Source organism: Acinonyx jubatus, chromosome B4 (assembly GCF_027475565.1).
Source record: "Acinonyx jubatus isolate Ajub_Pintada_27869175 chromosome B4, VMU_Ajub_asm_v1.0, whole genome shotgun sequence".
Classification (NCBI taxonomy): Eukaryota; Metazoa; Chordata; class Mammalia; order Carnivora; family Felidae; genus Acinonyx; species Acinonyx jubatus.
This window is the reverse complement of record NC_069387.1, coordinates 43,443,153-43,469,392: the sequence shown is the minus strand read 5'-3', so window position 1 is coordinate 43,469,392 and position 26,240 is coordinate 43,443,153. Positions and strand designations below refer to the sequence as shown.

General features: G+C 40.6%; 1 protein-coding gene across 1 annotated transcript; it reads left to right on the top strand.

Moving 5' to 3' along the window:
* The first annotated feature begins 1,055 nt into the window (after nucleotides 1-1,055).
* Nucleotides 1,056-13,225, top strand: OLR1 (oxidized low density lipoprotein receptor 1). The gene is made up of 6 exons (XM_015061801.3): nucleotides 1,056-1,230; nucleotides 3,751-3,852; nucleotides 5,521-5,766; nucleotides 9,338-9,477; nucleotides 9,783-9,898; nucleotides 10,429-13,225. The coding sequence occupies exons 1-6, from the start codon at nucleotides 1,155-1,157 to the stop codon at nucleotides 10,571-10,573; spliced, it is 825 nt and encodes a 274-aa protein (XP_014917287.1). The 5' UTR covers nucleotides 1,056-1,154; the 3' UTR covers nucleotides 10,574-13,225.
* The last annotated feature ends 13,015 nt before the right edge of the window (nucleotides 13,226-26,240 follow it).

Sequence of the window (26,240 nt, the reverse complement as noted above, 5' to 3'; positions counted from 1 at the left end):
TACGGCGAGATCAATGAAGAGTCTTGTGACTCCAATTATATGTAAAATGTATTCTTTTCTGGGTAATTCAGCTATGCTAAATATTACTACTACTAATATTATTACTATAATTTATTGAGTTCTTATGTTTGAAGTACAGTACTTAGCATTTTCAGTCAATATTTCACATGAATCCTTATAGCAACATTATCAACATCATCCAGTGGACATTCCAATGTCCCAATTTATAGACAAAGACATAGATCCAGGAGCTCCTGGTTGGCTGAGTCACTTAAGTGTCTGACTTCGGCTCAGGTCAAGATCTCATGGTTCAAGAGTTCAAGCTTCGCCTCAGGCTCTGTGCTGACAGCTCAGAGCCTGGAGCCAGATTCAGATTCTGTGTCTCCCTCTCTCTCTGCCCTTCCCTGGCTCACGCTCTGCCTGTCTCTCTCTCCTTTGGAAAAAAAATAAATAAACATTAAAAAGAAGAAGAAAAAAGATAATTCTCTAAAAAACAAAAAAAAACAAAAACAAAAACAAAACCACATAGGTTCAGAATGTTAAGTAATTTTCCAAGATTATAGATCAAGGGCTTAGCAAAGGAAAAATTTGAAACTAGCTCCCTCTGGCTCCAGTGTTCTCACTGGTGCGATGTTATACTGCCACTGTATGAAATAGTGCTTCGAATTAAGTTCTAAAATTATCATGGTCATCATGGCTAGAGATGAATCCTGTGATTACCTCAAAAATTTCTGATCTATTGCTGATTGAAACAGTCAGAATTAAAAGAGACTTATGAAAGTTACAATATAGAGAAAGTCTGCTACAGTGAAGTAAACAAATAGGGACACTGGAATTATGAACAGAGGAAACTGGCTCTCCTCTAATGCTCACGGAAAATACAGTTTTCCCTTTCATAAATTACCTAGTGAAACATCCTGAAATACTTAGCAGAATCGCCACTTTCCCCACTTGCAATAGACATAACCCAAGAATTTGCGTCAGCCGACTTCCCAGTGTGAAGCAAAGCCTCTTCTTCCTCCTACCAATGATTGAGTCATTCTTCAATTAGATAGCAGTAGCTATTTAAACACTCCAGCAGGAGCTCACCAATTTTTACTTTATGCAGAAGTCCTTGACTGCTTCACTCTCTCATTCTTGGAGTGAATTTGGAAATGATTTTTGATGACCTTAAGAGTACGGCTATGAAAGACCAACCCGACCAGAAGCCAAATGGAGAGAAAGCTAAAGGTACTAGGGGTGGGTGAACGTACATAGGGACAGAATTCCAGGATTAGCTCAACATGTAAAGGAACTGAATAGAGGATCAGACAGCTTAAACACCAGAGTGTGGAAAAACAGTGTAGAATTAATAACACTTACTTAAAAGAAAGAAAAATTAGATGTGAATGAATTAACTTGCTTTGAATGATGATGTAGCAGATACTAATAATTTTTATGGAACATTTATCATAGGCTGTGTTCTCTGATATCCTCTCTACGTGCATTACTTCTCTGAATCTTTACATCTTGAAATTAGGACTATTATAATCCCCCCTTTTACAGAGGACTAAGTGGGGATCAGGGGAATTAACAAAACCACTCATTTTCAGGCAGCTAGAATTGTATCACAACCTCCTCTTTATCAAGAATCCAATCCATCAGAAGGTTAAGAAGATGTTGAATTCACCCAGTGTATACAATGATACTTTTTATAACAAGTCTTCTTGAGGCATTGCAAAAACAGGGTATCGTTTTATGAATTATCCAAAGCAGATGAAATGGTATTCAGTATAGTTGAGCGCAAATCACGTCTTATTGTGTACCACTGCCTTGAAAATTGTAATTTTTTGATATATACGGTAAGTTAAACTCCTTAAATGTAAATTAATTCATAATCCCAATTCCACAGACAGTCTGAGTAAATTGCCTTTTATCTTATACCCATTCCCAGAGAAAGGAATAAAATACAAATAGGGGAAGTTGTATTTGTACAATACAAGTGTTGTCAGGAATTTGGATAAAGACATTCCAGGTCATGTTCCCATAAACAAGATAGAAATTTCCCTCAACAGGGAAAATAAGTTTGAACATGGAATGATTGAGCATTTGAGTTGCTGAACTTAACTTGGTAGGAAAACAGTACTGTCATTTACAGGTAAACTTACAAGTCAACAATAGTCACTTGTTCATTCATTCATTCATTCATTCACTCATTCTTCATGTAGTAAATAGGCCTGAATTTTATTACCATTATGAAGCTAAATCTTCTCTCAGAACCTGATTAGATCAATCACCTACTACAAAGAATCCAATTGCTTTCTGATCAGAAAATCACTACCGGGAGCCGAGATTGGGTTAATGGTCTCTACCTACCCAGGAAATGGGACAAAGGGTGACCTGTAGAAAATGGGAGTATGTGCCTTCCCCACACAGGTGTGGATCCTGTGATTTCTTCTAAAAATTCAGGAGTTTCATCACTCAAGGGTGGTAGACATATTTGGTCTTCTATAGTATAGAATGAATACGGACCAAAGGGAAATATTGGTTGAAAGATTTACACAGATATCTACCCCCAAGCTAGGATTAGGCAATTATTTGCAAGAGACACAACTATCTCCTACTTCTCTGCCAATTTGCCATATACACTCTAGGAGCTTAACAACTTTTGAACCAGTGAATGAACTGTATTTCTTCCTGTTACACTTTCTATTGTGTCTGTCTCATCTCTGAAGTCTAACAGAAGTGCTTTTGACATAATGAGAACTCTGTGAATATATTCGACCATTAATTGATTTGGATCATTGCACATTCACACTGGAAATTTGTGATGCAGTGTTCTAAGCTGCATAGCGGCTGACAGATTAAAGGCCTATGTTTGGATCTTAACATCTGTGTGATCTTGTACAATTCACTGAAACTTTGGGTTTCCTTGTCTACATATAAAGGATAACATGACCAGTGCCTTATTTGTGTATTGTACAGGGTGAGAAGTCCAGATGCGTTATGTGAGATATTTTCCTGCTGAACCAAAATATCTGGGCTTTTTTTAGTGATGGAACACATAATTAGGCATTCATATACCTGGAAGCTACATGATTTATTTTTATCTATAATAATGATGAACTTTCCTCTTGCAACTACAGGGCCACAGCTGGTGTGAGTATAGGACATGACATTAATATGGGTCAGAGTAGTATTGAAGTTGCATTCCTATTTTTGTTTGGTCAATAACCTCAGTTCCAAGATGTAATTTCAGTAGAATAAAACTTGAAAGCACAAAAACAATTCTTTGAGGCAATCTGTTGATTAACTGACTAAAGCTTATTTGCTTGGTATCTGACCTTCTTTCATGGTATGCTACTTATAAAACACACTGTATGTGAAGTGTGTGTGTGTATGTGTGCGTGTACATGCGCACACGCAATCTATACTAAAAATATAAAGTTGATCGAACAAAGTTGGACTGAGGGTTTCTTGGAAAGTCATTGTAGGGAGAATAGATGAGTATAAGCTTTAGAATCGGATACCTAACATCACATACCTGGTATTGAATCCTGGCTCTTAAACAGCGTCAAATGTGTGACCATGGGTAAATTACTTATATTATCTGTATTTTTCATCTATAAATATGGGTAATGAACTATTGGCAGAGCCCTTGGGAGGACTAGAGGTAAGGAGTGCAAAGTACCAGGTACAGTTTCCAAAGAATTGCTTGACGTCTTGCGTCCATCGTTTATGTCCTTCTGATTCAATCCTCTATCATTCTAGGTTTTTATTTTCTTTCTTCTCGGTGGTGGTGCCCTGCCGCTGTGCTTCTAGGGGTCCTTTGCTTGGGATTACTGGTGACTCTTATCATGCTGATAATGCAAGGTAAGTACTAGCACAGGGAAATGATGGAGGACAAAGTGAGAACTTGCAAACGTGGTTAATTCATTGGTTTCATAACAACTACAAACATCCTTGATTTGGATGCGTTTTAAGCAAACTGTTTTTAGAATGAGCTGGAAGATGAGTAAGTGTATTGTGCTTATCCCTCAAGTTGACTGGGACATGGAATGAAGATTATGAATGGTGGGTTTTTGTTTTGTTTTGTTTTTATAACTTCATGGGTAAAGTCTGTTTAAATCCTGGAATGATGAGAAAGAAAATAATTGGAAGCAATTAAGCCACGAGATCCCCTAAGAGACCCACAAGGAAAAGAAATGTCATACAGTTCACACTGAGTTTTAATAGAGGTGATTAAATACCAATTTAAAGTTAAGAATCAGAGGGGCATCTGGGTGGCTCAGTCAGTTATGCATCTGTCTCTTGATTTCAGCTCAGGTCATGATCTCATGATTGGTTTGTGAGTTTGAACTCTGTGTCGGGCTTCATGAGGATGGCACGGAGGCTGCTTGGAATTCATTCTCTCTCTTTCTCTCTCTCTCAAAAATAAATAAATAAAGTTAAAAAATAAATTTAAGAATCAGAAACACCCCCTTAACGAATGAAACACTTAAAATAAATGTAATTCGAATTTATAATATGGCCATTCAGAAAAGAGGATGTTGACAGGAAAAGAAGTGATAAGAAGAATGAGAATGCCCAAGAAGGAATGAAGATGGTACAGATCACCCGCCTCATCTGCCTGTGCATTTAAGTTGTGGATCTGGGTTATTTCATCTATCTAGAATCTAGATCATTACAGCCTTTAAGTGCTATTTGTCTCTCAGTTGTTGGTTAAGATCACAAACTATTTTTTTGATCTGTTAACACTTAAGGCCTTCCCTAATGACTAGAAGAAGTGCCCTTGACTCAGTGGTGGTGACGGGATGAGTCCTCCTGTGAGAAGAATCACTTTACAACAGAGTCGGATCTGGTCTTCAAGCCAAGGGGTCTGTTTTGTACCGAACCATCAAGCTTCCAGAACTGAGACATTTGACCCTTAATATTAGTTGGCCTGCTAGATTTCACAAACTTTATGCTCTCCTCACCCTTCCTAAAATGTGCTGAAGAAAAGGCAAAAAAAAAAAAAATCCTAAGAAACAAAAAACGTTTGAAACTGTTCTGACATGGCAACTTAAAATCTGTGTCTCCAATAAAAGGGTGTCGCAGTTTTTAAATAAAATTAGGAAGTTCAAAAGTGTAGTGAGTTAGCAGAAGAATAAAGAAACAAACAGTAGATCATTAATGACAATTGCTCTTGATAATGAGTCTGGTTAGCATCTATTTCAGACTGTCTGTATTTTATTTATGTCACTGATATACCACTTATGATTGCTTTTAAACTTGTCTGTAACCATCAATAGTAAGTAAAATCCTTTTTCGTTTTGTTTGATCAAAAGTGCTCGTGACAGTTCCTGATAGTTAGACAAAATACTGCAGAAATACCCAATAACTTTTTAATCCATAATTTCTGAGTAAATCTGGGTCATTTTCCAGCTGTTTCTTTGCTGTCAAAATAGATTATTTGATTGGATTCTTTGGTTTCCTCAAAATCCAGTGGAGGGATTTTTACTGGGGATTGGTAATGGAGTTCTTATTTGAGCTCTGATTTAGTATCACAGGTGTCTGGTCTCCTACAGCAACATCAAGCAAACCTTACCCACCAGGAAATTATACTGGAGGGACAGATTTTAGCACAGCAGCAGGCAGAAAAAGCTTCCCAGGAGTCAGAAAAGGAACTCAAGGAGATGATAAAAAACCTTACCCAGAAGCTGGATGAAAAATCGAAGAAACAGATGGAACTTCATTACCAGAACCTGAATCTCCAAGAAGCTCTGAGGAAAGCAGCAAACTTTTCAGGTATGGAGGGTGGAGAGGGATCTCTTCTTTACTTAAAACAAAATTTGTTTTAAGTACTTATTTTTGGGAAAGCGCAAGCAGGGGAGGGGCAGAGAGAGGGTTAGAGGATCTGAAGCCGACTCTGTGCTGACAGGCTGCAACAGTAAGCCCATTGTGGGGCTCCCGCTCAGGAACCCGGGAGATCATGACCTGAGCCCAAGTCAGGTGCTCAACCGATTGAGCCACCCAGGCGCCCCGAACTCTTCTCAATTTTTAAGATTCTAGTTTTGAGACTTTTCTGGAAGAATGCTCCCACCCCTACCCTTTGCCACAGATTCTTACTTCTTTCCATTCTAATGTATCTGAATCATTGATTTCTTTTCCTACGGGGTTTCCTTTGTCCCTGGGTAGCTCTAAAATAACTTTATGCTATAACACTATTTCTTAAAATACGCTACATCTGTTTAAATTAAATCAGCGGAGGCAGGCTGACCTGAAGTGTTAGGTAGGTACTTTAGATAAGAAAAAAAAAATAAAATACGAAGGGCCCAGAAATTCAGTTTATCTAAGAAGAATTGATTTAATCTCAGAATCTAGGAGGCAGGTGGAAACAGCATCTATAAGAAGGGGATGATGATGTGAATTCTGCTGTTATTACAGAGTTATCTGTGTCATTTAGTCTTTCTACAACATGCAATTAAATCAGGCATATGCTTTTCATCATAGGGAGATTTAAGGGATGTGAGACGGAGATCCTTTCAGAGATGCATTGCTTCCTTGAAGGTGTATGAAGGAGTGCCCTATTCTCAGCCTTAGTAACTAACTACCACTAGTAAACAAAGATTTCTCCAGTTTCTTGCTTGTACATGTCAGTGGATCTCAACGATGTAATTTATTTGAAAAAGGATTATGTGATAACAGTTCGCAAATACCCACAGATCGCTTTGGTTTAAGGATGAGAAAAATTGATAGCCAGATAAGTTAAATGATAATAATAATGATACATAGTTTTTATAAAGTTTTGGAGTTAATAAAGCCCTTCAATATTTAGAGGGTTATTTAACTTTCAAAAAAAAGAGAGATTTTTAGATAAATTGATCTTTAGCAAGTGTCAAACATGTTATTTCATCTTTTTATTAAGTAATTTTTTTAAGTTTATTTTTATTTGAGAGAGAGCTAGAGAGCAAGCAGAGGAGGAACAGAGAGAGAGGGAGACAGAATCCCAAGCCCAATGTGGGGCTCGAACCCACAAACCGTGAGATCATGACCTGAGCTGAAGTCGAGTCAGACGTTTAACCAACTGAGCCACCCAGGCGCCCCTCAAGTCTTAATTGAAGAAAGAGGGAGCTATCGAGGAAACGAAAAGACTACATCATCTCTAAAAAGGTGTAAGGAAGGAGACTAATATATCAAGGACAGGAATGTTTACATAAGCAGACATAGCCACATACCAACCAAATGATTTATTCCCCAGGTGGGGCTGTGAAACCATTTTTTTAATCAGTTGTGTGAGATTAAATCTACATCACGGCCATCCGGAACCATCTCCCAGAGATTCCAGGCATGGACAACCAATCAAAAATAATAAGCAATGTGTTTTTCACTGGTAGATAGCCCAGGTAAAACATTCCATTCCTTGACCACGTCAGATAAAGGCCAATTAGTAGAGACGGCCTTTTATTAGTAGAGATAAAGGCCAATTAGCAGATAATGTACCGCTTTTCACCAAGCAGAAGATTCTCAAAAACATTAATAGTAAAATGCCACATGCAAACAAACAACCAGCTTTCTCAAGTCTGAGACAAGTTTTGAGTACGAAATTAGCGGTGGCTGTCAACCTTTGGTGTGCAACATTGTCACTCCAGTAGCTCTTAAGAAATGGCCATGTCCATGTTTACCCCAAGATTCTGTACCAAAATGTCTCGAAGGGCACCAAGAAATATTTCTTCAATTGATTCAAACTCAGGAGTTTGAGAGGTAGCGCCATGTAGCAATTCAACACGCGGTTCCTCGAGGGACCTGCCAAGGTTCCCATTCCCATACATTCCCATTTCCTCCGTGTGCCCAACGAAGAACAGGAATGAAACCTATTTGGCCATGTTGTTATGAGGATGAAACGAGTTAACATGTGGAAAGAACTGCCAACATTTTGGGGCCCATAGTGATGTTGCCTTTGTTAAATAAAACAAAAAGTTTTTTTTAATTAAACGAGGGGTGCTTGGCTGGCTCAGGTGGTGGAGTGTGTGACTCTTGACCTTGGAGCTGTGAGCTGAAGTCCCACCTTGGAGGTAGGATTTACTTTAAAAAAATTAAAAGAAATACAGGTGGTTCAAATGCCACATATGGCTATGTATTGAACAGCACATGTCTAGAAACAGGAAGCTCAGTAATTTTTTTCACGTTTATTTATTTTGAGGGAGAGAACACGCAGGCACGCCGTGTGCCAAGAGTTGGGGCAGGGGAAGAGAGAGAGGGAAAGAAAGAATCCCGAGCAGGCTCCATGCTGAACATGGAGGGGCTCAATCGCACAAAGGTGAGATCATGACTGTGAGATCATGACCTAAGCTGAAATCAGTCGGACGCTTAACTGACTGATGCCACCCAGATGCCCCCAGTAAGCACAGTATTGACGCCTAAATTCATTATTTGAAAAACCGAAGTTTTTAAATACATAAGCATACTTTCTTTAATAAAGATTTTATTTCTAAATTATCTCTACGATCAGCGTGGGGTTCAAACTCACAACCCTGAGATCAGGAGTTACGCCTTCCACCGACTGAGCCAGCGAGGTGCCCCCAGTGTATGTTTTTAATAGCAGAATTGCTATTATGTATCCATTCCCCAAACTTTTACTTCCATTACTCCAAACAGAACTTTAAAAAATAGATCAGAGGGGCGCCTGTGTGGCTCAGTCGGTTGGGAGACCGACTTCAGCTCGGGTCATGATCTCGCGGTCGGTGAGTTCGAGCCCTGCATCGAGCTCTGTGCTGACAGCTCAGAGCCTGGAACCTGTTTCAGATTCTGTGTCTCCTTCTCTCTCTGCCCCTCCCCTGTTCATGCTCTGTCTCTCTCTGTCTCAGAAATAAATAAATGTAAAAAAAAAAAATTAAAAAAAAATAGATCAGATTCTCAAGTTACATGTCAGCTCAATTTTTCTTTTCGACAGCCTTGCTTTTAATTTAGTGTACTAAAATCAGAATACTTTAAGAGAAATAAAGACTCTGAGTCTCTTGAGGGATTTGCAGAGTCTGGGTATAATTCTAATTAAGAAGGGATGATAGGTGGTGTGCCTGGATGGCTCAGTTGGTTAAGAATTGGACTCTTGATTTCGGCTCAGATCATGATCTCGTGGTTTGTGAGTTCGAGCCCTGTGTCAGGCTCTGTGCTGACAGTGCGAAACCTGCGTGAGATTCTCTCTCTCTGCCTCCCCTCCCCCTCTCTCTCTCAAAAGAAATAAGTAAAACTTAAGAGAAGAAGAAGAGGAGGAGGAAATGATATACATGTGACTGTCCTGAGGGAAGACTTGATTTAAGAATTGTAGACATATTTTTACTCAGGCATCACTCACTGATTAGATATGCTATCTTCCTAGCTCCTTGTCCCCAAGACTGGCTCTGGCATGAAGCAAACTGTTACCTATACTCCTCTGGCCCATTTAATTGGGAAAAAAGCCAGAACCATTGCTTGTCTTTGGATGCCCACATGCTGAAAATTAACAGCACAGATGATCTGGTGAGTTTTTATGGTTGTATGTATGGTTGTATGCTGGAGTATTGCCTTATGGGAAACAAACCTGGTTTACACCCTTGGGGGAAGAGCACTTGTTTGAGTATCAGAATACTTATTTTCTGGCCTCATCTGGCCACTAAGTACACACATGACCCGGGATAGAGAGGTTACATAGTATCTTCAGCTTCGTAAACATTCCTTACAGAAAGGATGTCAAAGATCTCTTTTGGTTCTGCAGTTTTGTGACTCTAATCTAAAACGACCACACTGACTTTATCATCAATTTCGATCACTATCACTCCCCACAGGAATTCATCCAGCGAGCAAGCGCCCATTCCAGTTTCCCGTTCTGGATAGGGTTGTCTCTGAGGAAGCCGAGCAGCTCATGGCTCTGGGAGGATGGCTCTCCTTTGATGCCCCACTTGTAAGTTTCCTGTTCTTTGCTGACCCTGTGAGTGAAGCGGCTTCCACATTCCATACACTGTCTTCTTCTTGCCAGGGAGAAGCTGGGGGAATTTCTGAACCCCTCCTTCCCCACCTCTGTCAGACAGAGACTTGCCCATTTAATCATTCCGACCTTCTCTTGAGTTTTCCTTCCCGCATTTACTACTGATTGGAAGCTTTAAGGCAAGGTTAGGGGCACCTGGGTGGCTGAGCTGGTTATGCATCCGACTCTTGATCTCAGTTCAGGTGGTGAGTTCAAGCCCTGCATTGGGTTCTGTGCTGATAGTGTAAAGCCTGTTTGGCGTTCTCTCTCTCTCTCTCTCTCTCTGCCTGTCTCTCTCTGTCTGTCTCTCTGTCTCTCTCTCTCTCCCCATTCCCCGCTCATGCTCGCTCTCACTCTCTTTCAAAATAAATTAAAACAAAAAACAAAAAACAAAAAAACAAGGTTAAATTTCTGACCACAAGGTGGCAGTAAATCTACTTTTTTTGTTCTTTCTTCCCCATCTGCAGGTTTCGATTCCAGGGATCTCTTTCCCAGAGGTATCCTTCAGGCACTTGTGCCTATATACAAAGGGGAGCTGTTTTTGCTGACAACTGCATTTTAACTGCATTTACTATATGTCAGAAGAAGGCGAATCTAGTGAGAGCACGGTGAATTTGAAGGCTCTGGAAGCAAAGGAAAAGACTTTTCTTCTGGAATTGAAGCTGTACTTTATCATTTAGGTGCAAAACGAGAGAGCCCTGCGAACTGCCTGTTATTAGCTGACTGCAGAATTCCCTAGCAGAGACTAGGTCTGCAGATGCCTGGCTGGAGATATCCAAAATGTTGATTCTATGTCTCTTTCTCTCGTTTTTCGCCTGGTTTCCCCAATCCCCCTGCCAGCCTTCAAACCTTCTCCCCTTTTTATGTTTTAAAGTTTTACTCCTCTTCAAGTCTTGGCAGCCCTCTGTACTCAGTCCTCTACCTCAGTGCCATCTGCCCCCTCACCCTCCTAAACCGCATAGAAAATGGAAAATGGAGAACTTGACCCCCCTGCAAGCAGAAGGCGAAAAAGAGGAAATCTGCATGGGAACAGAGCTGGTGAAGAAACAAAAAAGAGGAAAAGCCCATAATGGAATCAAGGAACTTGAGTTCTCAACCTTAAAAGCTGCCACTTGTTCGTCTTTTAAGTTGCGATCTGTCTCCACACTCCACCACTTACACACGTGCACACCCAAAACACACACACACACACCCAACACACACACACACACACACACACACACACACACCCAGAACATCACATTTTGGTGTGATTGAGATGTTCCGGGAGGTAATTATAAATAGAGTTATCTTTTCAGTGACCCAAATACAATTCCTTATTGGTCTCTGAATCTGTTCTGACTTCTTCATCCTTTTTCTATCAAAGGACAGCTCAATATAGCTTTACTCCTTCAGGAGAGTATATGTTAGAATCATGGTGCCGGGGGCAAAAATAGTTTTTGTGCTGTTTTTTTTTCTCCCTAAAGTACACACCATTTATAGATGACCTCTTCTCAACTCTGTTATGCTGTGCTAATGTGGAAACATACCGGGCCAACCAGTGAAGACACTCCGTTAAGGAGCAAACTGAGCCAGCCGCGGAAACATTGCTGAACAGAAACAGACGGAATTTGAAGTATTCCTTCTATTTTCAGTGTTTCTAGTCCCCGGCTATTTCCCCTCCCAGGTTTTCCTACTTTAAAGGAAGCCTTTCCATTTCGTTGCACACAATGTAGCACCAACTGTATCCAAAAAAGAAAAGTTGGACCATTCCTAGGAAGACAGATATTCATCTGCCTTGTTGTTTGCATCAATTTTTCCCCCTTTTAAAATATTCAGTGTGATTCCCTTGTATGAGTATACCCCAATTTGTGGATAAATTACCTGTTGATGATCTTTTGAGTTGTTTTCGGTATTTGTCTATCACAAAATAAGGTGCTATAAACATTTGTGTATCAGCCTTTGTATGCACATAGCATTTCTCTTCTCTTGAGTAAGTGCATAGGAGTTTAATGCCAGAACCATTCAGTAGTGTATGTTCAGCTAGCTGAGAAATTGCCAAACGTTTCGCCCCAAACTTGTACCATTTGGTATTCCCACCAGCAGTGTATGAATGTTCCAATTCCACCTCATCCTTGCTGACGCTTGGCATGGTCAGTCTTGTCACTTTACCCATTCTGATAGGCGCATGGTGGTATATTACTCTGGTTTAATTTGCATTTCCTAAATGAAAAATAATCTTGAGATCTTTTTATTTATTGCGCTTATTTACTCTCTACATATTTTCTTTGATAAAGCACTGTACCGATCTTCTGAGAAGTTTTGAGTTCTTTGTTTTTATACTGTTACATTTCTAGAGCCCTTTGTACATGCTGGGTAAAAGTCCTTTATCAGATGTCGTTTTGGTGATTTTTTTTTTTTCAGTTTATGACTTCTCAGTCTCTGGAAAAGCAGAAAATTTTAATTTTTGATGAAGTCCATTTTCACGTTTCTACTGCTGTCTCTAAGAACTTGTTGCCAAACTCAAGGTCACAAAACTTTCTGCTGTTTTCTTCTAGACATTTTATAGTTTCAGGCTTTACACAGAAACCTGTAATTTATTTTGAGTTAATTTGTGAACCAGGTACTAAAGCACTTTGTCTTTCTGTCTTATTTTTCTTTTTTCATAAGGATGTTCGCTTGTCTTAGCAACATTCTTTGAAAAGACTGTTCTTTTTTCACTACATTGCCTTTGCACTTTTGTCCACAGTTACCCATATGTGCATGGGTCTATTTCTGGCTCTCTGTTATGTTCCCTTGGTCTGCTTATATATTTTTACAACACCACCATGAATATTGCAGTTTCTTGAAATCTTGTAGTGGTTGTTCAATGTCGTTCTTTTCCAACGTTGTTTTGGCTAATCTATGTCTTTGTATTTCCATGTTAACTTTTGAATTGGCTTGTCAATTTCTAAAAAAAACCAAGCAAACCCTACTGAAATTTTGAATGTGATTGCATTGAATCTATTAGCTACATTTAGGGGCAATTGAAATTTTAAAAATACTTATGTGTTTGAATCATAAACAAGCTATATCTCTCCATTTCTTTATGTGTTCCTTAATTTCTCTAAGCAATGTTTTGTAACTTCCTCTGTATAGATGTCCCACATATTTTCTTAGACTGTCATCATATATTTCATATTTTTGATGCTACTAGAAATGGTATTGGTGTCATTTGTAATTTTAATTTCCAAATGTCTTTTGCTAGTATATAGAATTATAATAAACTTTTTTATATTAACCTTATATCCTGACCTGAAACATTTATTTTTTCTAGTAGTTTTGTTTGTGGATTCCATCGGAGTTTTACATAGATAATCATGTCATCTGCAAATGAAAACACTTTTATTTCTACCTTTCTAGATGGTTTTTATTTCTTTCCCTTGCTAGATTTCGTAGACTAGACCTCTAGTACAGCACTGAATGAAAGTGGTGAGAATGAGCGTCCTTATTTTGTTCCTGATTTGGAAGAAATCATACAGTGTTAGTACCATTACGTATGGTGTTAACTGTATATTTTGCACAGATGTTCTTTATTCGTTTGAACACGTTCCCTTTTATTTATTTATTTATTTTTTTACCTTTATTTTTGATAGAGGGAGACAGAGCACAAGTGGGGGAGGGGCAGAGAGGGAAGGAGACACAGCATCCGAAGCAGGCTCCAGGCTCCGAGAGGTCAGCACAGAGCCCGACGCGGGGCTCGAACTGGTTTCTTTTTATTTGTAGAATGCTGAGAGATTTTATCAGGAATGGGTATTGATTCACCTACATCTACTTTCTCTACATCTATAAAGATGATCATATATTTCAATTTTTTTTTCTTTTTAGTTTTTTAATATGATGACTTACATTGAATAGGTATAAAAGGTTAAACCAACCTTGGTTTGTTGGGATTTATTATCATTTTAATACGTGGCAGATTAATTCTGCTAAAATTTGGCTTAGGAATTTTGCAACTACGTGTATGAAAGATATTGTTATGTAATTTGCTTTTTGTGTAAAGGCTTTGTCTGGTTTAGTTTCGGAGAATTCCTACCCTGTGTTAATTTTCTGGAAGGTTTTGTGTGGAATTGGTACTATTTGTTCATTACGTGTTTGGTACAGTTTATCATCACTGAGGTCATCTGGGCATGGGTTTTCTTTTTTTTTTTTTTATAGTTTTTTAACTATAGATTCAGTTTCTTTTTTTTTTTTAATTTTTTTAACGTTTATTTATTTTTGAGACAGAGAGAGACAGAGCATGAGCGGGGGAGGGTCAGAGGGAGGGAGACACAGAATCCGAAACAGGCTCGAGGCTCGGAGCTGTCAGCAGAGAACCCGACGCGGGGCTTGAACTCACGGACCGCAAGATCATGACCTGAGCCGAAGTCGGCCGCCTAACCGACTGAGCCACCCAGGCGCCCCAGATTCAGTTTCTTTAATGGATGTAATGCCATCCAAATGATTCTTTCTTGAAGGTGGTTTGTTGGTTAGTGTCTTTCAAGGAATTTGTCCATTGTATCTAAATGTTTAATTTTTTGGTCTAACATTTTTCTTTATATTTTCTTCTTATCATTTTATTTTATTTTTTAATGTTTATTTACTTTGAGAGAGGGAGAGAGCCCGCGCACATGTGTGCCCAAGTGGGAAGGGGCAGAAAGAGAGGGGGGAAAGAGAGACTCTCAAGCAGGCTTTGTGCTATCAGCACGAGTCCGATAGGGGCTTGATCTCACAAACTGTGAGGTCATGAGCTGAGCCGAAATAGAGTCAAGAATCGGATGCTTAACCTACTGAGCCACCCACGCTATCCTTTTTAAATATCTCTAGAATGTATATTAATGCAATCTCATTCCTGAAATTCTTAATTTTTTGTCCATTTTTTAGAATAAGTTTGGTTTAGAAGAAAAAGTTCATTTTTCTTCTTGCTGAAAATATGTTTTTTTTTCATTGAATTTGGTTGTTTTTTTTTAAAGTCTATTACTTTTTTGTTTTATATTTTATTAACTTCTACTTCAACTGATTTTTCTTCCTTTCTTGTGCTTAATTACATTTTCAATTTGTCCTTCTTTTTCTAGTTGAAGATGAAATCTCACTTCATCTTTTTTTCTTTTTAAATATAGGCATGTCGTGCTACGCATTTCCCCTTAAGCACTGCTCTATTGGTATGCAACAAATTCTGATCCCCCCCCCCCCATTCTCTCAGTTCAAAAGGAAATTGCTTCCTAATTTCCCTTTAATTTCTGTTGTCTGGTACCCTTCTTGGGAGCCTCCTGGATGAAATCTGAAGTTGCCCCCACACCCGTCAGAGGGCAAGGGGAGACCAAAGAAAGAGGCAGGCCATTCTAGGTCAATAGGTGGCAGGTTCGATAAGCAAAGGAAACTTACATACAACCCTTGTCTCGGGTGGCAGCAAGACTGGTTAATTTCCCACCCACCCTCCCAATGTTAAAAATTTATGCAGGGGACTTAACTAGGCTCAACCATGTACGTAGTGTAGGTGTTTTCATCACCACATCACTATCTCAAGGCTATGTCCTTGGAGCAGCTCTTGGGAGCAGGAAAGCCAAGCAGAACCCACATTTGAAGGACTGGGGAAGGAATGAGGAAACTCTGATTGCCAATCCAGCTCATGGGGCCAATTGGAGGGCATGTCTTTTTGATGACCTTCCCCAAAACTCCACCCTTCATGACTGGCTCTTACAATCTCATGTGCCCCCCTCTTCCACAATGTGCCCTGAGCAGCCAACAAAGAGTTTCACCAGTATGGAGGCAGCTCCTTTGGTGGCCAGCTGGCTGCATTGGAGGCAGATGCTATAGCAATAATCCAGGCACATGTAAGAGAAAACATAGATTAAGACAATGATTCCAGGGTGCTTGGGTGGCTCAGTCGGTTAGGCACCTGATTCTTGATTTCAGCTCAGGTCACGATCCCATGGTCTGTGAGATCGAGCCCCTCTTCAGGGTCTGCATCGACAGTGTGGAGCCTGCTTGGGATTCTCTCTTTCTCTCTCTTCCCCTGCCCCACTCACGCTCACTCCCTATCTCAAAATAAATAAAAACATTTAAAAAATCTTAAAAACAAAACAATGCTTTCAAAAATCAGTGACACATTTTTCTACCAAGAGACTCATGATCCAAACCATTGATTTATTAAGTCCCCTGAGCTGGGGGGAGAGACCACTCAGGTTATTTACTTGTGTTGTTTTGTGACTTAATAAAGATGATACATTAGCAGATTTATTAGGTATGGACACATAGCATTCTGTTTGGATAATGGCGTAGGTGCCTCAGTGAGAGGCAGTAATAATGTCTAAGGCCATTCTATTTTGGAAGATAGCTCTTCTCATTAGAGTCTTGTTGGGTGAGTTTAGCAAGGGCTTCTATATGTGTTATAACATCCTCTAAAACAATGCGGGAACAAAGACAGCAGCCAACGTTGAACCAATGGAAAACAGAATGTGCCCACCTGGCCTTGAGGACAGGGAGGTTGGCGGTTTTAGGAGCTTGACCTGGTTGTACATATCATGTATGTTCACTGGGGAAGGCAGTGCTGTCAGACCTGAGGAGAAGGACTGGGGACAGGACCCATATCTTCTCTCTTCCGATGGTGCACATTCCATTCCGTGTATAGTTCATTTCAACAGGTCCATCTTGCAGCAAGACAACAGAATTTCAGTGGAGATTGAATAGTTTCCCCTCACCCAGATGGTGCAAACTAACCCACCCATCTTTGGGGAATGTCCCATTGCAAATTCCAGTAGATCATTTTTTTTTCCCCAGTAACGATCAGGAGCTTTGTGCTCTCAACAGCATGGAACATTGATCCTGAGTGAGAGTCAGGTCACGGCTGCTTCCCAAGACCTCCAGCAGGGAGGATTTGTGCCTCAGCAGGGGTCCTCAGTCTGGCATGTGAGCAACGGGCCCTTGAGGTTGATCATTCAAATGTATCAAAGCCTGGGATAGTACTTTCGTCGATCCAGTCAAGATGGTTTTACCTCTTAATAATTTAATTTGCTGCTTATCCGTTTATAGAGGCGATGGGACACCCAATGTCAGTTCTTTTGCCCAGTCTTATACATCATGACCTTTGACTTCTGACCCCTCACCACTGTCTATGGTACTCAGCTTCTCTCAAACCTTAATGGTGGTAGCCTGGTTTGCACAGTGACACGGGAAAGTTTGGGTTAGGTCAGACGCAGGGTCCACACAAACCATGGCATATTTAGAACCCTCACTCAGAGAAAAGGGGCCAATATAATCAATTTGCCAATCCATTACTGGCTGGGAACTTCAGTGGATGGTCCCAGATTCTTTTGGCAGTTGTCTTGGGCATTGCTTAGAGCACACAGGACATACTATTACAGCATTTAACCAAGTCACTGTACTTCAAGGGCAGTCCAGCGTCCTTGGCAATATGCTATCCCCCCAGGCACTATGGTGGTCCCTGTTTCTACGCACCCAATCAGCTGTCATCTATTGAAAGGTCAGTAGATAGGGCTTGTAACTAAGCTAGAGCTTCACTTTCTGACTGCCAGGGAGGGTTAGGCATTATGAGCTGGAACCTAGGAGACAGTGTGTAGAAGGCAGTGAGGACTGCTTCAGGCTCTTGCAGAAGGACCCAGATGTCTATCTGCATATCCTCTCCTTGCAATGGCTTATTTATGACCAGCGCCCCTTGGCTTCCCGTTGTCCAAGCCATAGGGGTTAATCCCTCTAGAACAGCCCAACTGTCAGAGCAAAAGGTTAATGCCCAGGACTCATGAGTGATCACTAAGACAGACTGCTTTGAACTTAGCCCACTGGCTGCTATACTGGCTGCTGTGTGAGAGGCTCCAGAGCTGGGACCAAGATCCTAGGGGCCTCTTCCCTTCTGTCGTGTCTTTTCCACAGTGCTCAACCTGTCCTTTCTGGAGTCATGCACACATGAAACTCGAATGGTAGCCCTGTTTGAGAGCTGCCCAAAGCTTTCGTTTGTTCAACTAGAACTTCTGCCTTTCATGCTGCTCTGATCCCCAGTCCCATATGCACTCTTTCTGTACCAGGAAGTATAAGGAATGGCGGCACGGTGTCGGGTGGAGAACAAAAGTCCCCCAGAATCCCATAATCCATAGAAAGGCTTGTACCCTAAAAAGCACAGCTTTTGGGATAACATGGGTTTCACCCAACCAGGCAACACCCAAAACCTTGCAGTAGGGCCTAGGCCTTGGATTTTCTGTAGATCCATTACCCATGTTCTTCTCCATTACAGATGTTCCAGCAAAGCCAGCAGGGCGCCCTGGGGCAGAGACAAGTCTCCCCACATTAACATTGCATCATCCACGTAATGGGCCCGTTATACTGATGTGGGGAAGGAGAACAGGGACAGGTCGCAGCTACCATCCCATGACATATGGTGGGGCTATGTCGGTGACCTTGGGGAAGTACTTGAAAGGGTCATCACTGTCCCTCTTACACGTAGGCACATTTACCTTAGTTATCAGATACCTGTGCTCGTCAAAGACTTTTCCGTAAATCTCCTTGAAGATAAAGCACTTTTAAGGGATTTTTTTTTTTTTTGGCCAAAGCATCAGAGTAAAACAATAAGCAATACCTAATAACTATCTGCGAATGACAAAAGACTTAAAAATGGCCGTGGCTCAAGATTTGATGGGAGTATAGCATAGTGAAATTGACAAGGCAATTTGGTTATTTCTATGACATACATTTTACAATTGTGATTGGTAACATTATGCCCGGACATTATCAGATATTAGGAATGTTATGTAGACATATCCTAAAGAAAGTTTAGCATCACTTCTTATTTGACGGTGTTTCTCATGAAATTTAACATAGACAAAAAGTCATATAGTTGTAAAAAAAACAAAAACAAAAAAAAAACTTGTCTCTTTTAATAGAGAAGACTCAGTTTCTTAAGTAATAAAAAACCTAGTAAAGACAAAACACAGAATCTTTATTTTCTAGGCAAATTACAATAAAAATAAAGGAAAACCTTTGTTTACAATTTATTATTAAGATCAAGCTAATAATCTAAGGAAACTTTGTCCTCATAATGGAGAGAAAACTAAATTTTCATTTTATTACAGTGTACTTTTGATATCAAAACTCTCCTTTAAAAAAAAAAACCCTCACATAAATCCTTTCCAATCTTAGCTTGACTATAAGTAAAATTCTTTTCTCAACATTCCTCTTCCACAAACCTTTGGAACTTTCTATAACCATTCAGGTTTCATTCCAAAACTCCAGCCATGAATCAGGTACCCACTGCCACGGCTAAAGTTTTCACTGATACTTGGGATCTTTTGGAGACCGTAGACTAGATTTGGGGCAAGGTCATGTCTACAGCACGGTGTATTATTTTCTAAATTTTTTAATTTTTTAAATTAATTACTTAATTTATTAATTTATTTAATGTTTATTTCTTTTTTGAGAGAGAGACAAGGAGCAAGCAGGGGACGGGCACAGAGAGAGAGAGACGCAGAATCAGAAGCAGGCTTCAGGCTCTGAGCCGTCAGGTCAGAATCCAACGGCTGGGCTTGAATTCACAGACTGAGATCATGACCTGAGCCGAGGATAGACGCTTAACCGACTGAGCCACTCAGGCGCCCCATTATGTATTATTTATTTATTTATTTATTTATTTATTTATTTATTTTGAGAGAGACAGAGACAGAGAGAGCGCGTGCAAGTCGGGGAGGGGCAGAGAGAGACAGAGAGGGAGAGAGAGAATTCCAAGCAGGCTGCATGGGCCTGATGCCTATGAGGGGCTCCATCTCAGGACCATGAGATCATGACCTGAGCCGAAATCAAGAGTCAGAGGCTTAAAGGACTGAGCCACCAAGGTGCCCTCCAGGGATTCCACCTCTTAATCAGGCATTGCCACAAATGCCCGGATCTTCATCAGTGGCAGCTTGCACCCTCCTAGCTTTGCACCCAGCACCCTAGGGTCTCCAACGGACTACCCTGCTCTCCCGCCCTGTCTGCCAGCCTTGAAACTAGCAGACTGGTGGACACCCCCACATCTCTCTCTAACCTCAGCTCTTCTCACCTTCTAAGCCGAGCTTCGGCCTCTGGTTGGGCCTGGGGGCCAGTGAATTGCCCACAGTAGAGGCCAGCCCACCACGGCAACGACGTGCTTCCCTCCTCCCTCACAGTGTGCCTGTGCGGCTTCACCAAGTGCATTATAGCAACCTGTGTTTTTGGGGTGTCCCTGGAGTCACGCGGTGGTCCACAAGCATCTAACACGTGGGCCACTCCTCCCCACAGAGAGGTTAATAACCAACTCAGGATTTCCCTCAAGGATCCGCTTTTCCTAACTTAAGAGGCTTGTGTGGACCGCCCCTCCCCACATAGAAGTCAATGGCCAAGGTGGGATTTCTCCTGAGGATCCCTCTTTCCCATGGCTAGTTTCTTCAGTCTCTTGGCTGGCTTGCCAGAGGTTGGTTCACAAACCTCCCGGCAGTTTCCTGGGTGTAACCAGCCCCACACTCACAGGGGAGGGCAGATATGGATGAAGGAAAGAGGCAGGCCTTTCCAGATCGGTAGGTGGCAGGTTTAAGAAGCAAAGGGAACTTAGATTCGAAATGTGACTTGGGTGGCCCAAAGACAGTGAATTCCCACACCCACCTATTTCGAAATGTACGTAGACGCCTTCACCGGGTTCAGTCACCTACGCTATGCAGGTGTTCTCAACACCACATCACTATCTCAAGCCTTTGTCCTTGGAGCAACCGTTGGGAGTGGGAAAGGCAGGAGGAACCCACATTCTGAAAACAGAGGAAGGGGTGAGGAGCCTCCCAGGGGGTTAGCTCACAGGCCAATTGGCAGTTCCTTTTTTTTTCAGTAACCTTGCCCAACAACTTCTTCCTTGATCTATTGGTGATGTAGAAGTGTGTTATTCAGTTTGCAACTGAAACTGATTATTTGGGGATTTTGCAGAGATCATTGGGCTATAGGTTTTCAATTTAATTCCAGTGTGAGCAGAGAACAGACTTTTTGTGACTTGCTCTTTTGATTTTATTGAGACTTAAGTTTTTCACAAATACTTAAGGAGAATGCATATTTTTTTATTTTATTTAAGTAATCTCTACACCCAAAGTGGGGCTTGAACTCATGACCCCAAGAGCATGAGTCACATGCTCCTCTAACTGAGCCAGCCAGGCACTCCCATGGAGAATCGGTATTCTGCTGTTGTTAAATGGAAGGTTCCAAAAATGTACATCAGATGAAAGTGATCAATAAGTTGGTTCAAGCCTACTATATCCTTGATGATTTTGGGGGAGTCTATTAGGCTATCAATTATTGAAAGAGAAATATCTAAAATTCTGATGGTGATTATAGTTTTGTCTGCGTCTCTTATAGTTCTATCAGTTTCTGCTTCATATAATAGAGGCATAAAAATTGTGGATTGTTGGGGCGCCTGGGTGGCTCGGTCGGTTAAGTGTCCGACTTCGGCTCAGGTCATGATCTCACGGTCCGTGAGTTTGAGCCCCGCGTCGGGCTCTGTGCTGACAGCTCAGAGCCTGGAGCCTGTTTCAGATTCTGTGTCCCTCTCTCTCTCTGCCCTTACCCTGTTCATGCTCTTTCTCTGTCTCAGAAATAAATAAACGTTTAAAAATAAATTAAAACAAAAATTGTGGATTGTTATTCCCTCTTGAAAAATCAACCCTACATTAGTATGGAATGCACTTTTTTATCTCTGTTAATAATGTTTGCTATGTATCCATTTGTCTGAAATTAATATAACCATATAGTCACTCCTGGTTGTCTCTGAGTAATGTTAACATATATCCTTTTCAATCCTTTCACATTTAGCATATATATTTTTTCTACTTAGAATGTGTTTCTTTTATGTAACATTTAGTTGAGTCTTGCTATTTTATATGATTTGACAATTTCGGTCTTTTGGGCATTTAAACCGTTTACATTTAATGTGATTTTGATATAATTGGATATAAATATTTTTGATGTTTGTTTTCGATTTGTCTCAAATTACCTTTGTTCCCTTCTTTCTTTTCCTGCCTCCTTTTGTGTTAATTAACTATCTCATTTTATCTTCCCTGTTGGCTTATCAGCTATTTCTCTTGATTTTGTTACTTTTATAGTTCTTGCAGGATTTATAATACACATCATAACTTATTGTAGTCTACCTTGAAGTGATATTATACAACTTCATGTAAAGGAAAAGAAAGTTACTGCTATATACTTTCATTTCTCTTCTCCCAGACATCATGCTAACGTTACCATACATTTTATTTACACATATATATTGTAAACACCAAAATACATAGTTATTTTGTTAAGTTTATTTATTTGTTTTGAGAGAGAGAGAGTCTTAGTGAGGGGAGGGGCAGAGAGACAGGAAGGAGAGAATCCCAAGCAGGCTCCACACTACCAGCACAAGTCCGATGTGGGGCTCGATCTCACGAACACTGTGAGTTCATGACCTGAGCCAAAATCAAGAGTCAGATGCTTGGGGCGCCTGGGTGGCTTGGTCGGTTGAGTGTCTGACTTCGGCTCAGGTCATGATCTCACAGTCTGTGAGTTCGAGCCCCGCGTCGGGCTCTGTGCTGACAGCTCAGAACCTGGAGCCTGTTTCAGATTCTGTGTCTCCCTCTCTCTCTGCCCCTCCCCTGTTCATGCTCTGTCTCTCTCTGTCTCAAAAATAAATAAACGTTAAAAAAAAAATTAAAAAAAAAAAGAGTCAGATGCTTAACCGACAGAGCCACCCAGGTGTCCCACATAGTTATTCTTTTTGCTTAAAGAGTAAATTATCTTTTCAAGTCATTTAAATACTTAAAAATCTGCATACTTACCCATATACTTCCTATTTCTGATGCTCTTTCTTTTTTTCTAGATTCACATTATCATCATGTGATATTTTAATTTGCGCTGAAGGATTTCCTTTATCATTTCCTATGGAGAAGGTCTGCCTGTCAGGAATTCTTTCTGCTTTTTGACCAAGCTTGGCAAAATTTAAGCTACCTAGCTATTATTTCTTCAAATGGTTTTTTTTCTGCTTCACCTTTCCGAAATAAATAAATTTTAAAAAATAAAGTTATTTCCTCTTCATGTTTCATGTTTGATAGTTTCTATTGTCGTATCTTCAAGTCCACTAATCTCTTCTGCTGAGTTTCTGTCATTAGAATCTTTCAGTGTGGTTTTCATCGCACACTTCATAGTTTTCATTTCTAGAAGTGTGCTGTGTTGTTGTCATTTTAAAGAGTTTATTTTATTTTTTTTATTATATGAAATTTATTGTCAAATTGGTTTCCATACAACACCCAGTGCTCATCCCAAAAGATGCCCTCTTCAATGCCCATCACCCACCTTCCCCTCCCTCCCACCCCCCATCAACCCTCAGTTTCTTCTCAGTTTTTAAGAGTCTTTAAAGAGTTTATTTTTAAGGAACCTCTACACCCAACCCGGGACTTGAACTCACAACCCCAAGATCAAGAACCACAGGCTCTCCTGCCTGAGCCAGCCAGGCACCCCTGGTATTGTTTTTAAAAAAATGTCTCCCATGTCTTTACGCAGCTTTTAAAATATATGAATGTATTAAGAACATATTAACTGTTTTGTGTCTGCATCTTTTCATTCTAACCTCTGAGTTGGTTTTACTTATTTTTCTCCTCGTGACCTCATCTCCCATGAGGGTCATGTATTTCTGACTCCCGGCATGACTGTTAATCTTTGATTGAAAGCCAGACATCGTTAATGTCACCTAAGCCGATGCTACATATTTTTGTGTGCCTGTGAACATCCCTGCATTTTATTGTGAGATGCATTTGAGTTAGATAGAAACAGTGTGATGTTCCTGGTTGTTTTATGATTGTCAGGCCGTACCAAGGAAGTTCTCAGGCTGGCGTTAACTATTCTCCAAAAGGAAGGGAAGATTTTCTGAGTATTCTTCCCAACAGTCTCTGAACTGTGCTCTTTTCCAGGCTTGCTCTTGAAAAGGGGCATTATTGCCTGCCCTGAGTGAACCTTGGGTGTTGTTTCCTTGTCCTTCTTGGATGGCTCTTACCCCACTTCTCCGGTAGTTCCCTCACAGCCTCTGATTTGTCCCCTGCTGACTGCCCAGGGAGGACCCTCTGTGAGCAGATAGCTGGGGTTTTCTCCCTGTGAGGTTCTCATCTCTTTTGCACACTTCTCTGAACTCCTGCTGCCTTTGTCTTTCTCAATTCAAGTGTTTTCCGGTCCCCTCCTAGTTCCCTTTCCCTGTGTGTGGCCTGCAAATTGTAAACAGGACAGGCTGGGGCAGTCACAGAGCTCACCTTATTTGTTTTTTCCATCTCCCAAGGATCAGGGTGGTTGGTTGTTTGATAAACAAGGTTTTGAAAACTGCTGCTTTATGTATTTGCCAGCTTCTTGTTTGTTTCTGGTTCAAAGGTAAATCCATCTCGGTCTTCAGCAAAAGTCCAAGAGAAGGATTTTATAATTATGTACTTAAGTTTTTCTTTCTGTCGGACCTACTGCTAGCCCTGAACAAAGATGGGTTGAGCTAAAAGAATCCCTAGGAAAAAAAAATTCTCGTCCAAGCCTGGAAGATGAGCTTTTTGCTTCTGGGTTGGTATAGTTTCTATTTCAAAGCTGATGACAGCACTGTCTTTGTTAGCCAAGATGACGGTGCCTATGAGTCACTGTCCAGTCACACTTGTCTATTTCTGTCCCCAGTTCTTACAGACATTGGTGACTTGTCTTCCTAAACCTTAGACTCAGAGGCAATTGACCTAATCTGATCAATCTTGGGGATCTCCCTCTCTCTCTCTTAGTTTAGGTATTGTTTCTTGTTCTTATCCTTGTTATTTCCTTAAATTACTTTCAGCAATAAAGTTATTGTTAAACCCCTAGAGCTTTTGGTCTACAGCCTATTTACATATACCCTGAAAGCAAAGGCTGGATTTTACATTCTTAAAGGGTTATTTAACAAAGTATGCGGCAGAGACTGTAAATGATCCACAAAGTCTCAAATATTTACTCTCATTCTCTTTTTTTTTTTAATGTTTATTCATTCTTGAGAGAGAGAGAGAGAGAGAGAGAGAGGACACAAGTCGGGGAGAGGCAGAGAGAGGGAGACACAGAATTCCCAAGCAGGCTCCAGGCTCCGAGCTGTCAGCACAGAGCCCGCTTGGGGGGCTCAAACTCACAAGCTGTGAGACCATGACCTGAGCCAAAGTCAGACACTTAAGAGCCACCCAGACACCCCTACTCTCATTCTTTGCAGGAAAAAGTTTGCTGATCCCTGATGTAAATAACTTATGGTTTATGCTATGTTTGTTTCTCATTAAAGATGGTAACAAGGACTCTGAATTTGGACTACCTGAGTTCAAATCCCAGTCTATTATTATACCTGTTGTTTAAGATACATTACTTAAGAGGTGCCTGGGTGGTTCAGTCGGTTAAGCGTCCGACTTCGGCTCAGGTCATGATCTCGCAGTCCGTGGGTTCGAGCCCCGCGTCTGGCTCTGTGCTGACAGCTCAGAGCCTGGAGCCTGTTTCAGATTCTGTGTCTCCCTCTCTCTGTGACTCTCCCCCGTTCATGCTCTGTCTCTCTCTGTCTCAAAAATAAACGTTAAAAAAATTTTTTTTAAATAAAAAAAAAATTAAAAAAAAGATACGTTACTTAATATCTTATTATTTTGATTTCCTTAATTGAAATTCTTCACTGGGTATCTTATTACCTCAATTTTCTTAATTGAAAGATATGAATAATACTAGTAGCTCATAGATCTTCGTTTCACATCTAATAGGTCACAGAGAATTTAATGGAATAACGTTTATATAATACTTTATATAGTGCCAAGATTTGGCAAGAGTTCAAGAAATGTTAGTTATTAATACTATTTATGTTATCATTTTCTTCCTGTCTTTACAAAGCCCCACAAGAGTTTCTGTGTTTCAGGGGCACCTGGATGGCTCAGTCAGTTAAGCGTCCCACTTCGGCTCAAGTCATGATCTCACGGTTTGTGAGTTCGAGCCCCGCGTTGGGCTCTGTGCTCACAACTCGGAGCCTGAAGCCTGCTTTGGATTCTGTGTCTCCCTCCCTCTCTGCCTCTCCCCCACTTGTGCTCTGTCTCCCTCTCTCTCTCAAAATAAATAAAATGTAAAAAAAAAAAAAATTAAAAAAAAGAGTTTCTGTGTTTCATAGTAGATTCTCAACCCGTTGCAACAAATTGACCAAGTAACTTAAAGACCTTCTTAACCGAGGTTGAATTGTGTTTGCAAACACTGCTTAGAATTTGTTGCTGCTGTCGAAATACTGTGCTGTGGAATGCACCCTGAC

Excerpts from the sequence above, each read along its gene's own strand:
- OLR1 (XM_015061801.3), top strand. The coding sequence starts at position 1,155 with ATGATTTTTGATGACCTTAAGAGTACGGCTATGAAAGACCAACCCGAC. Across the intron at positions 9,478-9,782 it reads TTAACAGCACAGATGATCTG|GAATTCATCCAGCGAGCAAG; the intron begins GTGAGTTTTTAT and ends CACTCCCCACAG. Across the intron at positions 9,899-10,428 it reads TCTCCTTTGATGCCCCACTT|GTTTCGATTCCAGGGATCTC; the intron begins GTAAGTTTCCTG and ends CCCCATCTGCAG.